Source organism: Rhinichthys klamathensis, unplaced genomic scaffold (assembly GCF_029890125.1).
Source record: "Rhinichthys klamathensis goyatoka isolate OS25496 unplaced genomic scaffold, OSU_Roscu_1.1 h1tg000007l_1, whole genome shotgun sequence".
In the NCBI taxonomy this organism is placed as follows: Eukaryota; Metazoa; Chordata; class Actinopteri; order Cypriniformes; family Leuciscidae; genus Rhinichthys; species Rhinichthys klamathensis.
The window spans coordinates 1,094,857-1,108,405 of NW_026606560.1; the positions used below are offsets into that span (position 1 = coordinate 1,094,857).

The 13,549-nt window shown below is 38.7% G+C and overlaps 1 protein-coding gene across 1 annotated transcript in view; it reads left to right on the forward strand.

The window, feature by feature from the left end:
* LOC130091381 (phosphatidylinositol 3-kinase regulatory subunit alpha-like) overlaps positions 1 to 13,549 on the forward strand; it is a 123,583-nt gene that overhangs the window by 84,706 nt on the left and 25,328 nt on the right. The window contains exons 3-4 of the mRNA XM_056259237.1: positions 7,055 to 7,150; positions 7,499 to 7,576. Coding sequence (XP_056115212.1) covers positions 7,055 to 7,150; positions 7,499 to 7,576 — 174 coding nt within the window. The remainder of the gene's footprint in view (positions 1 to 7,054; positions 7,151 to 7,498; positions 7,577 to 13,549) is intronic.

The window sequence follows — 13,549 nt, forward strand, 5'->3', positions numbered from 1 at the left end:
CGACACACTCGCTCGTTGTAAACAACAGCACTCTTCAGATACATCAAACGATCGGCTCCGAAGCGAAAGACAACTAGTGCGTGCATCCACTTCCGTATTTATACCCGCGCCGCAGGGGCAGAGTGTGTTATGCATTTCACGCACGCCAATGTACATTGGCTCGTTTTAACAGTACTCGAAGATGACAGGCTCTCTAAGCGTGATCCCAATCAGTCGACACGTCGACTACGTTGAACGTGAGCAACTGAAAGGGAACAGCATTTATTTGAAATACGAATCTTTTATAACGTTATACATGTCTTTACTGTTTCTTTTCAAATGAATGTGTCCTTGATAAATAAAAGTACTAAAAAATGAAACTTTTGAATGGCAGTGTATAATTGCTAAAAAAAAAAAATATTCTAACATTATTATTTATTTATTTTAGTAATTTTAAAATGAGATTTAAGTATGAGTATTAGATTACAGCAAATGTAATCAAATTGAAAAATATAAAAAATTGTAGCCAATAACCGATGTGGTGATATATTGTGCATTCTAGCTGTGTGGCCAATGGGATTTAACTGTAGGAGGGGCTACTGAGCATAAAGCACTTGTTGCTTTATCGTGTTGCCCGGTTAAGACACGGTTTCATTTTTATGATTGTGTAGCTAAACTTATACGTTTTTATGCTGTACATTGAAACAACAGCATCATTTTATTAGATCGCTTTCCCCATGTTCTGTCCTTTCCCTCTTGTCCCACTGTTCTTTGCTGTCCCTCACACATCAGCTTGTGCCTCACGTTTTGAGAAATTGCCTCAGTGATGTTTTCTGACAGTGACGTTAATTGAAGCACCAAACTCATAGTAGCCCTCCAATTGAAAGGAAATTTGCCCACCGCTTTCTACACAAAGCCAAACAACCTGTGACGCTTTCACGAACACAAATATAAACGTGAAGGTCTTTGCGCACACGTGCAGTGCCATAAATGTACAGATCAAAGGACAAAGTTTTGATATTTGAAATGCATGGGAAAAACCTATATGAAAACACCAAGTCAGATGTCTTAAATGATTTCCCAATGCCTATACAGTTGTTTTCCACAGTGATTTAGAGTGTGTTGCGGCAATTATTATTTGGATATAAAACAGTTATGGCGCTATTCCACTGCATCTGTGCGGTCCTGTACGGCTTACTTAAATAGTACCACCTCGGTTGAGGTTCCAAACGAGCCGTACTGACACTAAAATGTGACGTGTAAACACTGCAGATCACTGATTGGTTAGAGAGAATTGTTACTAACAGTGTCTTTGGATTTGCGACACAAGACCCCAAACCCAAACAAACAAACTTTTCCATCTTCCAGTGAAAAACATTCACATGCCAAGAATCAAGAACACCATTCCATCGATATGCTCCATTGCTCCTGTGTTGTGCATTTACGATGATGTCACGGCAGTAGAGTTGGCACAACTATAATGATCAGTCTATAATCCCACCCACTTTGAAGCGGAACTTAACTGCAGTGGAAAAGCGAGGCGAGCTGGGCCGTACCATGCAGTGGAAAAGCGCCATTACATGCATTTCTGCATGATTTGGTCATGATTTGGTCATAAAATTTGAACGTACTTGCATCAGACAAATGTTAAAATCAAAACAAATATGAATACATTATTTTGTATTGTATTCTTTTCACATTAGAGGCCAACCGATTGATCGGTTTTGCTGATTAATCGGCACCGATAACCGATTGTTGGAACAAAACGGCAAAAATCCATACCGATTGTTTTTTCCGTATTGTGTCTGTTGCTGAAGGGTCCGCTGTCATTATACAGTATGAGAGCGACTTCTAGAGGCAAAATAAAAACTATTACTAGCTATGTTTCCATCCACACGTTTTTATCTGCATTAAGTGATATCAAATAAAAAATGCCTTATGGAAACAGTAAAATTCGATTGAATTTCATGAATATCGACTCAAATGAAATACGATCGGTCTCATCGGATTTTATCTTGATCGATATACGGCTTATGCGATAAACGCGGATGGAAACGTTATTATGGTGCAATCCATTTTACCTAGTAAAACTTTGTTCGCAAATGTTGGCTTGAATGTTGTGCAATTCGGTGAGAAAATGAATGGAAACACCTTAACATGTCTCAAATCAATTCGATATACCAATTTGATCGCAAAACAGCATGTGACGTCATTACGCACAGGTTTTTATCCGCTTTAAAGCCGTTTGATGGAAACACACTTTCACCAGCTTTATTCGCATGAGTTTTTTTACCGAACTTCAGATAATTCGATTGACAAGTGGATGGAAACATGGCTACTGATGCTTTGTGGAGTTTGTTTTGACACGTGAGACTGCATGCTGCACAGAGCGGGACACTTCAGATACAGATTTAAAACAAATGAAACGGTACTGTACACTACCATACGTGTTTTCATAGTGATTTAGAGTGTGCATAATCATTTACATAATACAGTTTACATGCATTTCTGCATGAATTAGTCATAAAAATTGATCTTACTTGCTTCAACAGACAAATGCTTAAATCAAAACAATTATAAAAACATAATATTAAAAAATATTATAAAATACATTATTCAGACATATGTTTTCCACCCTCCACTGCGAATGTTTGCACATTGTGTTCAATAAAGACACAAAAATGTATCATTGTGTCTTATTAAAGCAGACTGTTGAAGATCAGATTAAATTGTATGGCCAATTTCCACAGAAATCCATGGTAAAGGGTTCACATAATTTTACTGCAACTACAATTCATCAGCGAGCCATCTAACTTAAAATATCACTCCTACATCTTCAGTTACGCTATTTTGCACTATATAGTTACACACAGGTCCACATAAATCTTCTTTCTTACAAATCTTAGCTCACCAACTATTATATAGGACTATTATACTATTATACTTCCTACTATATAGGAATGTGAGGCTTCTAAAACAAAAGGAACAAGGGAGAGAGAGAGAGAGAGAGAGAGAGAGAGAGAGAGAGAGAGAGAGAGAGAGAATTATGATTCCTCCCATCGTGCTGTGACCTGTTTGCTCATTCATAAGGCGTCGCTTGTCGAGGTCCATAGAGAAACCAGCAGGATGTGGAGCAATTAAATGCACCGTGTGTTGTTGGAATACCAATGCGCTCCGCCGTTAACGTGTGTAATCTCGAGCCTCTGAAGTCTTTGTGCCACCTGCATCAAAACCTCAGAGGAACTTCTCATTAATCTTTCTGTTTTTTTTATTTTTAATCACTATCATCTCCCTCTTTCCTGTTCCTAAAGTATCACAGCAACTTACATACATTTGCATATGGTAGGTCAAGAGTAATGATGAGTCTAATCAGTTCCTTTTGCTGCAGATGCTTGATACGTCTGGTTAGATTTAAAGTGTCCGATCTGATTGACTCTTAAACTAAACTTTAATCATGGGGCTTTAACATACAAAACCTAAATCAGCGCAGCACAGAAACCTATTGCCACCTCGTAGCGTGATTCTCCTGTGCGAAAATTGCAGCGGGGTACAAGGGGCCACTGCTGTGCAGATTAGTGCACCAATTACACCCAAGCATGGGAACACAAACTTTTCCTGCTGTCAACAGATGCTTGTGTGTGAGATTCTGTTAAATAAACAGCCATTTTCTAATTACAGAAAGAAAAACTAAAGATAGTACGGGTATCTGTGTAGACAATAGCAGGTGGTACATCAGTGCTAATTAGTGTTGTCACTGACGATAATTCACAAGAGTCTGCAAACAGCACTACAAGAGCACTACAGTTTCATGGACCTCATCATTCACATAATGGAGCAAAAACATCTTCCGTCAGAATTTCTCATCAATGCGCTCATTCTTACGCAAATGGAAATTCGATGTAAATGGATAGATTATCTGTCCAATTGTCACCCGATGGCTTTATAAAACACACACTGATGTAAACGAGTTTAACTATGTTGGTATATGTCAATTCAGTTTCCTGCTCACAGGTGAAATAAATCCCTCCCTGAGTTCTCTATATAGCTGTAACATTCAGGATAAGGAAGAAAACAAGAAGCGAAACAGATCTAATTTGCAGCTTAACTTTATTTTACAAAACCAAAGGGAAATAATCCAACACAAGAAACAATTCAGCATTGTGCTAGAGCACAGTCAACACCAGAAAATGAGCTGAACAAACTAGGGGACACCATTTTCAACTAAAAACGGAAAACCTTTTATGCATTTTGGCTGTTCATTTACACGTCAACGGTGTTTTGGAGGTCTGAAAATTCAAACTTTTGATAATAGGTTTCAAAGTGCAAGTTTTTGAAAACGATAACGTTATTGTAACGTTATTGTCAACAAAAATTTGTGAAAACAGTGGCATCATGCGAATGCATATTACGTGTTCAGTCTATAGGCACATAGGGCCCTATCTTGCACTCGGCGCAAATGACTTTGTACACTGACGCATGTATCATTCCTATTTTGCACCCGCGCAAAGCGGGGTTTTCCCTCCACAGACGCACGTCGGTTAACTAAGAAATACACTTGCGCTCCCCGGGGCGGTTCAGCGCAAAGAGGAGGCGTGTTCCGGCGCAAACTTTCCCTCATGCTATTTTGCTGTTCTATAAAACAATTGCGCCACTGACCAGAAAAAAACTAGTCTAAAGTCAGTGGCGCGTTGCGCGTTGTTCATTATGCTATTTTAAGGGCGCATGCTTGGCCATAATCAATGTAGCGTGTGCACAACGCGCATACACGTTGATTCTCTCATCTAAGCAGCAGTTTTCATTTTTGCAAATCATACATTATTACGATAGATAGATAGATAGATAGATAGATAGATAGATAGATAGATAGATAGATAGATAGATAGATAGATAGATAGATAGATAGATAGATAGATAGATAGATAGATAGATAGACAATTTATTATAAAAGCATGTAGCTTACACATTTACCCAAATTATCATACGCCTGTTTAACAGAAGTTAATTTGGGTGGCTTTCTCCATCCCCAATGTCACTTCTCTGACGAGAACGCTGCTCTCCTCGGCTGTGAACCGCTCCTGACGCGCGCCTGGCAAATCTGCCGTTATAATAGGAATCCGCTTTAGAACAAGCGCACCTGCTCTTAAAGGGAATGTGAGATGACGCTCTGATTGGTTTATTTCACGTTACGCCCAAACCACACCTATGAATAATGAAGCTACTTCAGGCCAACCCCTTTTAGATTTGCGCCAGGCGCAAGAGGCATTTATCCCGCCGGGAAAATAGCAACAGCGCCGGGATCCGCCCACAAAGTTACTTGCGCTTTACGCTTTGACACTTGCGTTTCAGATCGTTAAAATAGGGCCCATAGTGTTTCTTTACAAAGTGACATCGCCAACTACTGGCATGGCATGCATAGGGACAACAGAAGGAAACAGGAAATAATACTATATCAACTAAAAGTTCATGTAAACGAAACTGAAACAATAAAAGAACATGACAATAATAAAGTTAATTTATTTGTTTTATTTATTTATTTGTTTTCGTCTTTTATATCATGACTGCCAGACAAAGTCATGTTTATGTAATTTCCATATAGTTACAACGGTGATGCATTACTATGATATGACCTTTAGACTTTTTTGCATTTGTGAATGGAACACTGCATCATTTGTTATTTTCTGTTAACAAAACTGTTTTTTTTTTTTTTTGTCATCCTGACCTTAACCTTTTTGAATAGGTAACACTTTACAATAAGGTTCAATTAGTTAATGCAGTGTCTAACAACGAACAATACTTTTACTGCATTTTTTTATTGGCTAAATCTATATTAATGCATTTTTAACAGTTTAAGTTGCATAACTGAATATTAATTTATTATGAACCAACATGATTAATGAACAACAGTATATAAATAATTTGGCATTAACCTAGATTAACATATGCTGTAAAAAAGTCAGTTGTTAGTTTGTTATACCTAAAGCAGTTACTGTGGAAAATTATTTTAAAGTGTTACATTTGAATATAATTTTGTCAGTAAATATTTGACAAATTCCATATTTCATTTATTGTAATGGCTTATAGTCTTAAAGGCTAGTCTAGTGTAAAACAACAACAACATGCTCCGCTTCCACTCCGCACCATTCTCGTACTCTGGCGATGTGCGGCAGGTTTAGTGTCCCAGGACAACATAGACAGGGTGTCATGTAAAGGTTGGCATCATTTACACTGTGCTCTGCAAGTGGGCAGCACAACTTAAAATCTGACCCCATCAAGGATTTTATCTGTGGTATTCTGAACACATATAAGTGGCTACATATAGAGATATATGGGCACTCTCCACAACTGTAACCTTAGCAGAAGGTCACTGCTCAGTGGAAGGACAGTGGAGACAGGAAGAGACAATAGTGCTTATGATACATTATGCACTGTATTTCAGTCAGCTGGAGGACATGTCATATACTGAATTTAAAAAATCCTTTGGGACAAAATGTTGATATTTTACTGGATTTTAAAGGGATAGTCTACCCAAAAATAAAAATTACAGTGTGTGATCATTTACTTACTCTCATACCATTCCAAACCTGTATGACTTTCTTCTGTTGGAGACAACAGAAGATGTTTTGAAGAATGTTGGTAACTATTCAGTTTCAGTTCCCATCGGCTTCCATTGTATGAAAAAAAAAAAAAAAAAAAAAAAAAAAATGAAAGTCAGTGGGAACCATAAATGTTTTGTTATCATTATTCTTCAAAATATCTTATTTTGTGTTTAATCAGTGCATACGTAAATCTCTTTAATGTCCATTTTTAAGCATTTTACTGTTAATTTTTAGTTCATTTGAGCTCATAATGTAATAACTGATGTTAATGTATACTTTAATGTAACTTTAAATGGTAAAAGGTTGAGGCTTGAGTGTTATGTTGCATATCTACGATGCTTGTGAGAATGACAACCTGGCTGTTCCCTAAGGAGAGATGAGATGTGGGTTTAAAGGCAGAGCCACCTTATCAGGGAATTTGGTCTCACCAGTGGGATGTCTCATCATGGTCTCTCTCCCTCTCCCTCCTCCTCTGACAGGCCCTTGTGGAAAGGGAGATGTTGTAGAGCAGTGCGCTCTGCCTGACCAGACCCCAGCTGTGGTGCTCAGGCTGACGGAGGCTCTAGAGAGACTGGGTGAGTTTGCTTCTCTGCCTCACCTATCTAATTTAACTATTCAAATAGAGTTAAACACTAGTCTAGCACCTAAAGATGGGGGGGATGGGGGATGGGGTTATGATGTTATGATTTTTGAGTGAGTAATTATATGTTTCCTTCTTCATGAATGAAATATTATTTTGCATAAAAATAACACTTCTTGAATTAGTTCATTGCATACAAAATATGTTATGGTTGTAGAGTACCGTGATAATACCATGTTGTTTTGGGCATATACAAATGGGAATTTACAGTTTAATTTAAGGTTTTGTTAACATAACACATCAGATTATAAGACTGACCTTTGACCTCTGTCCTTTTCTCAAGACTGGGAGAATGAGCCACTTTACCGGTCTGGCCAGACCTCCATTGGACCACCGGAGTTACTTCAGGCTTTGGAAACAGGTCAGGTTCATAAGCAGTGTTGTGTGTAACGCGTTACAGTAACGTAACTACTTTTTCGGGTAAAAAGTAGTGTAACGCGCTACTACTGAAAATTTGGTAACGAAACGTACTTCCTTTTTCAATTCGGCGCAACGTTACTTTCCCCAGGGACAGATTATCTGTCCCTGGGATTTGACAGCGATCTCCGTCATTTGATAGATTTGACCGCGATCGCCATCTCCGTAGTGAACGCCCCAGAGAGAAATGCACATAATGGATTACATAATCAGAGAGTAGCCTATTTCTTTTCGATTTGAATTGTTTCGTTTAAAGACATTTCAAGCTTAAATTCTATACGTTGAGTTTCGGTTAATTTATGATGAGATGCTCCAGTTCACATGCAATGCAAGTGACCACGCCGGTGCTTCCATGATTATATTGTCTCCTATATTTGCTTCTTATTTATTAAATCCAGGCATTTGGTTGATTAAAAAATGATTAAAATTAAGATACAATTTATACAAAACGAAATTCGCTTTAAAGAAAGGCTTTCTTCAAAACAAAACTTAATGAAGTGGTCAAAATCATGTCTGATTGACTCAATGTCTCCCGATATATTGTGCATCCATCTTACTCGCGCTGTTCACTTTTCATAATCAGCATAGATGAAAAAAAAATAACATTATAATATTTTAACAAATATGAAACTAAATGCGCTTATTTAATGGCTACAACACGTAGGCTATAGTAGGCCTACAGACTCTCTATTTGTATATTGCTGCACATTCATTTACGGTAGTTCTGAATTTTGCACACATAAGTTGAAAGGCATTTGTTTACGTGCATAGTAAAACATATCTGCAACATTTATCAAGTTCACGGATAATTGTGCGTGCATTTATTAATCATTATGATACTAAAATCATAATAAAGTAGGCAATACTATGTACAAAAAATCAGATGAGCCCAGAATATGAACGCAACGTGTTTACTTACACGTTTAGCATTTTCCTCCCATAGAAAACCATTATAAGAACGCTTAATTTGGCTTAATGCAGATTAGAATGTCCCCTTATTATGTCTAAATAACAAGATAAGTTTTCTTTTTTTTTCTTCACCATGCGGTTCAGGACTTCCATAGAATACAGCCTGAATATAATTACTTCCAGAAATGATTTTTGGGGGTGCTAACGGGGTGCTTTGGTCTTTCTTGGGGGCTTTCTTTCTAGCCCCTCCCTAGCGCCGCCCATGCATATGCCTATCCATTAACCGGCATTTCTTCATAAATATAAACATTTTTGATAAATGCATTATGCATTTATGGCATTATATATGGCATTATGCATAGTAGAACTTTATGTAGGGTAACACATTTAGGAACAGATATTGGGTTCTGCCCAAAGTCAAGCAACATAAAAGTAACGTAAAAGTAACGAGTAACATAAAAAGTTACTTTCTATATGGGGTAACTAAGTAAAGTAACGGATTACTTTTTTAAAGAAGTAACGAGCAACGAGTTACACTGCTTTTTAAAAGTAACTTCCTCAACACTGTTCATAAGTGGTTTATTCTGTACATGCTAATTTCAGAATATCTACACTAGTATGTTCAGTCCCATTTGATGTAATATGCATCTAGGTATTAATCAAACATTATAATTCGCAGTTGAACAGTTTCCCTGAATTGATTATTTGGCAAATCTTGATAGGCTTAATTAAAATGAAGTGACACTGTAATCATGAATTTTCTGTGTTGTGTGTGTGTGTGTGTGTGTTCAAAAAAAGACATTGAAGAAATACAATCTGAAGTGTAAGATGCATGAAAACATGAAAAGAAAACCAATATAAATATAAACTGTTTTTTGATCACTGGAGTACCTTCCTGTCTTCAGCAGTGTAAATCCAGGCAACTGTTGTTAAAGTTTGAAAAGTTTAGCTGAAGTTCTTATTAAGTACCACAAGGGAGTGCTCTGGCTCCGTACTTTTTTGGGAGATGCTGCTTCCAAAAAAAACCTCAGCACTTCTATTGGATTAGATTAAGCAAATTCATGCATATTCACACACACACACACACACACACACACACACACACACACACACACACACACACACACACACACACACACACACACACACACACACACACACACCTCTTCCTCTCTACTAAAATGATTAGGCAGAGCATGGATTTCCCATAGGAGAAAACTCCTTTTATCACATACTATTGTTGTTTCAGACTGAGAATTTTATTCTATTTCAAGGAGAGACTTTGTTAGAGATTGTGCTTGCAGCATAATCTGTTACATGCCACTGAAGTGTAGATATTAGGGGTGGAACGGTACACAGAAGTCACGGTTCGGTTCATACCTCGGTTCAGACATCACGGTTCGGTACGATTTCGGTACAAGGGAGTGAAAACAAAGCAAAAATGCAGAAGGCATTTTTATAAATGTCTTAAGCCTTGTATTTTTTTAAATAAGTTTTATTAATAAAGGCATAGAACCAGTTTATTTGTAGTGCACTGACAGTAGTTTTATACAATTAGTTTATTAATTAAATTATTAAAAAGACGAAAAGACCTTGAGATATGTTTGGTAATTGTACCTGAATGAATTTAAAATTAATTTGCTATTTCAGATCAAGATATTTGTTTTCCTTCGTTTTAATTAACTAACTTTATTCTCATCTGAATTATAAATAATTGATTTCCGTATAAAATAATACTACCATAAAAACTTTTGTTAACAGGTGTAGGTTACAGTTTGACAAGAGTTTAGAGTGTGACAAAAGCACAATGTTGTGTTTTATTGCGAGTGTACACAAATATAAGTAAACAATTTGCAGTTTTAATGATGTCCTGTATGAAAAAAATGACGGAGTATGTTTTTACGTTTCCACTGTTCGATCGCCCGTGCCTCTCTCACACACACTCACACACACACACACACACACACACACACACACACACACACACACACACACACACACACACACACACACACTGTTCATCGCGCGAGTCGCGCCCGCGCCTCTCTCTCTCTCTCGCACGCGCGCGCACACACACACACACACACTGTTCATCGCGCGATTCGCGCCCGCGCCTCTCTCTCTCGCGCGCGCGAACACACACACACACACACCGCGCCTCTCTCTCGCACGCGCGCGCACACACACACACACACACACACACTGTTCGATCGCGCCTCTCTCTCTCGCACACACACACACTGTTCATCGCGCCTCTCTCTCTCTCTCTCGCGCACACAGACACACACACACACTCCTGCATTGCAATCTTGATCGCAGCCTGTTCATTGCTGCGTTCACAGTCACACCAAAAGCGAATAGAGCGAAATTCATCGCTATTTAAGAGGTTTTTTTTATTTGTACCGTGTATTCTGCGTGCAAATTCGTGCACCGAACCGTGACGCCCGTACCGTTTCGGTTCAATACGAATACATGTACCGTTCCACCCCTAGTAGATATACACGGTCTAGCAAAACCCCACATCCTGTCTCCATAAATAGCACATGTGTGCCCAGGTATTGGTAAAGCCTTAGATGTCACCACATCACAGCATCACAACCTTTTAAATAATTTCCAGTTTGACAATGTCACATGTGCACTGTGATGACCAGGGTATGTTCATGTCAGGTTGTTTGGAGTACATCTGCACACTTCCACAAAGGGTCTTTCACAAGTTCTTTCTGCACAGATTCTAAAATATGTCTTCTGACACATAAGCACTCTCATGAACTGAGGAACTATACTGTATGTAAAGGGAGGGTAGGGTGGATGTTGTCAGGTCGTGACTGGTTGACATGAATGTGCTCTGACAATGTGATAAGGCCTGTTTACAGTAGTGTAAGAAAGCTTAGCCTTTTTTATATCGACCTTCAGCATTTGAGTTTTTGCCCTTTAAAACTGCTTCAGTATATTTGAGAATGTTCTTGTGTGTACTTCAAGTACAGTCACTTATCAACATACAGGTTTAGATTGGATTTGGTCATTACACGACTCTCTATTTCCTTTTGAGAGCTTTTTCATTTGTATGGGTCATTGTCATGTTACATGGCCCACCTACAACCCTTGGTTAATTCAACTTTTGCAAAACACTCATCCATTAAGTTATATACAGTGGGCTTTGAAAGTCTGTGACCACATTGAACATCTAAGATTCATGTCAGCTTGAGTACCGCTATCATTAAATTAAATTCATATATATATATATATATATATATATATATATATATACACTCACCGGCCACTTTATTAGGTACCCCATGCTAGTAACGGGTTGGACCCCCTTTTGCCTTCAGAACTGCCCCAATTCTTCGTGGCATAGATTCAACAAGGTGCAGGAAGCATTCCTCAGGGAGTTTGGTCCATATTGACATGATGGCATCACACAGTTGCCGCAGATTTGTCGGCTGCACATCCATGATGCGAATCTCCCGTTCCACCACATCCCAAAGATGCTCTATTGGGTTGAGATCTGGTGACTGTGGAGGCCATTTTAGTACAGTGAACTCATTGTCATGTTCAAGAAACCAATTTGAAATGATTAGAGCTTTGTGACATGGTGGAAGTAGCCATCAGAGGATGGGTACATGGTGGCCATAAAGGGATGGACATGGTCAGAAACAATGCTCAGGTAGGCCGTGGCATTTAAACGATGCCCAATTGGCACTAAGGGGCCTAAAGTGTGCCAGGAAAACATCCCCCACACCATTACACCACCACCACCAGCCTGCACAGTGGTAACAAGGCATGATGGTTCCATGTTCTCATTCTGTTTACGCCAAATTCTGACTCTAACATCTGAATGTCTTAACAGAAATCGAGACTCATCAGACCAGGCAACATTTTTCCAGTCTTCAACTGTTCAATTTTGGTGAGCTCTTGCAAATTGTAGCCTCTTTTTCCTATTTGTAGTGGAGATGAGTGGTACCCGGTGGAGTCTTCTGCTGTTGTAGCCCATCCGCCTCAAGGTTGTGCGTGTTGTGGCTTCACAAATGCTTTGCTGCATACCTCGGTTGTAACGAGTGGTTATTTCAGTCACTGTTGCCCTTCTATCAGCTCGAACCAGTCTGGCCATTCTCCTCTGACCTCTGGCATCAACAAGGCATTTCCGCCCACAGAACTGCCGCTCACTGGATGTTTTTTCTTTTTCGGACCATTCTCTGTAAACCCTAGAGATGGATGTGCGTGAAAATCCCAGTAGATTAGCAGTTTCTGAAATACTCAGACCAGCCCTTCTGGCACCAACAATCATGCCACGTTCAAAGTCACTCAAATCACCTTTCTTCCCCATACTGATGCTCGGTTTGAACTGCAGGAGATTGTCTTGACCATGTCTACATGCCTAAATGCACTGAGTTGCCGCCATGTGATTGGCTGCTTAGAAATTAAGTGTTAACGAGCAGTTGGACAGGTGTACCTAATAAAGTGGCCGGTGAGTGTATATATATATATATATATATATTTTTTTTTTTTTTTTTTTTTTTTTACTTTAAACTCATATTGTTTTGCTGATGGTATAATCCATAATGAAGAATGCAAAATATAAGCTTTTTCACTTGAGGATCTCAGACTTTTGGATCTGACAGTATACTGTATGTTTCATGTATTTGATTGAGGTGTATGGGATATGTTATGCACTTTTTTTTTACCTAACCTTTGTTTTGTAAATATTTCCATTCACATCTAACCATAAATTTAACCTTTCACTGGAATGAACACCATTAAGCCAACCGTGAAACGTTACAAAATGTATCCATCACCCATTTCCTGTAATTATATAACGGGTTAGTTTGTTCAGTGTGGAAATACTCACACCATTGCATACACTCTCATAAGTCTTTTGGCAGATACGCACCATGGTTGCCATTTAAAAGCCCAGCCAAGAAGTGGTGAAGTCCAGTGGCCACAGAAGACCAGAGACAACATTACGTCACCCAGCTAGAGCTTGTGCTAACCAACCTGTGATTTGTGG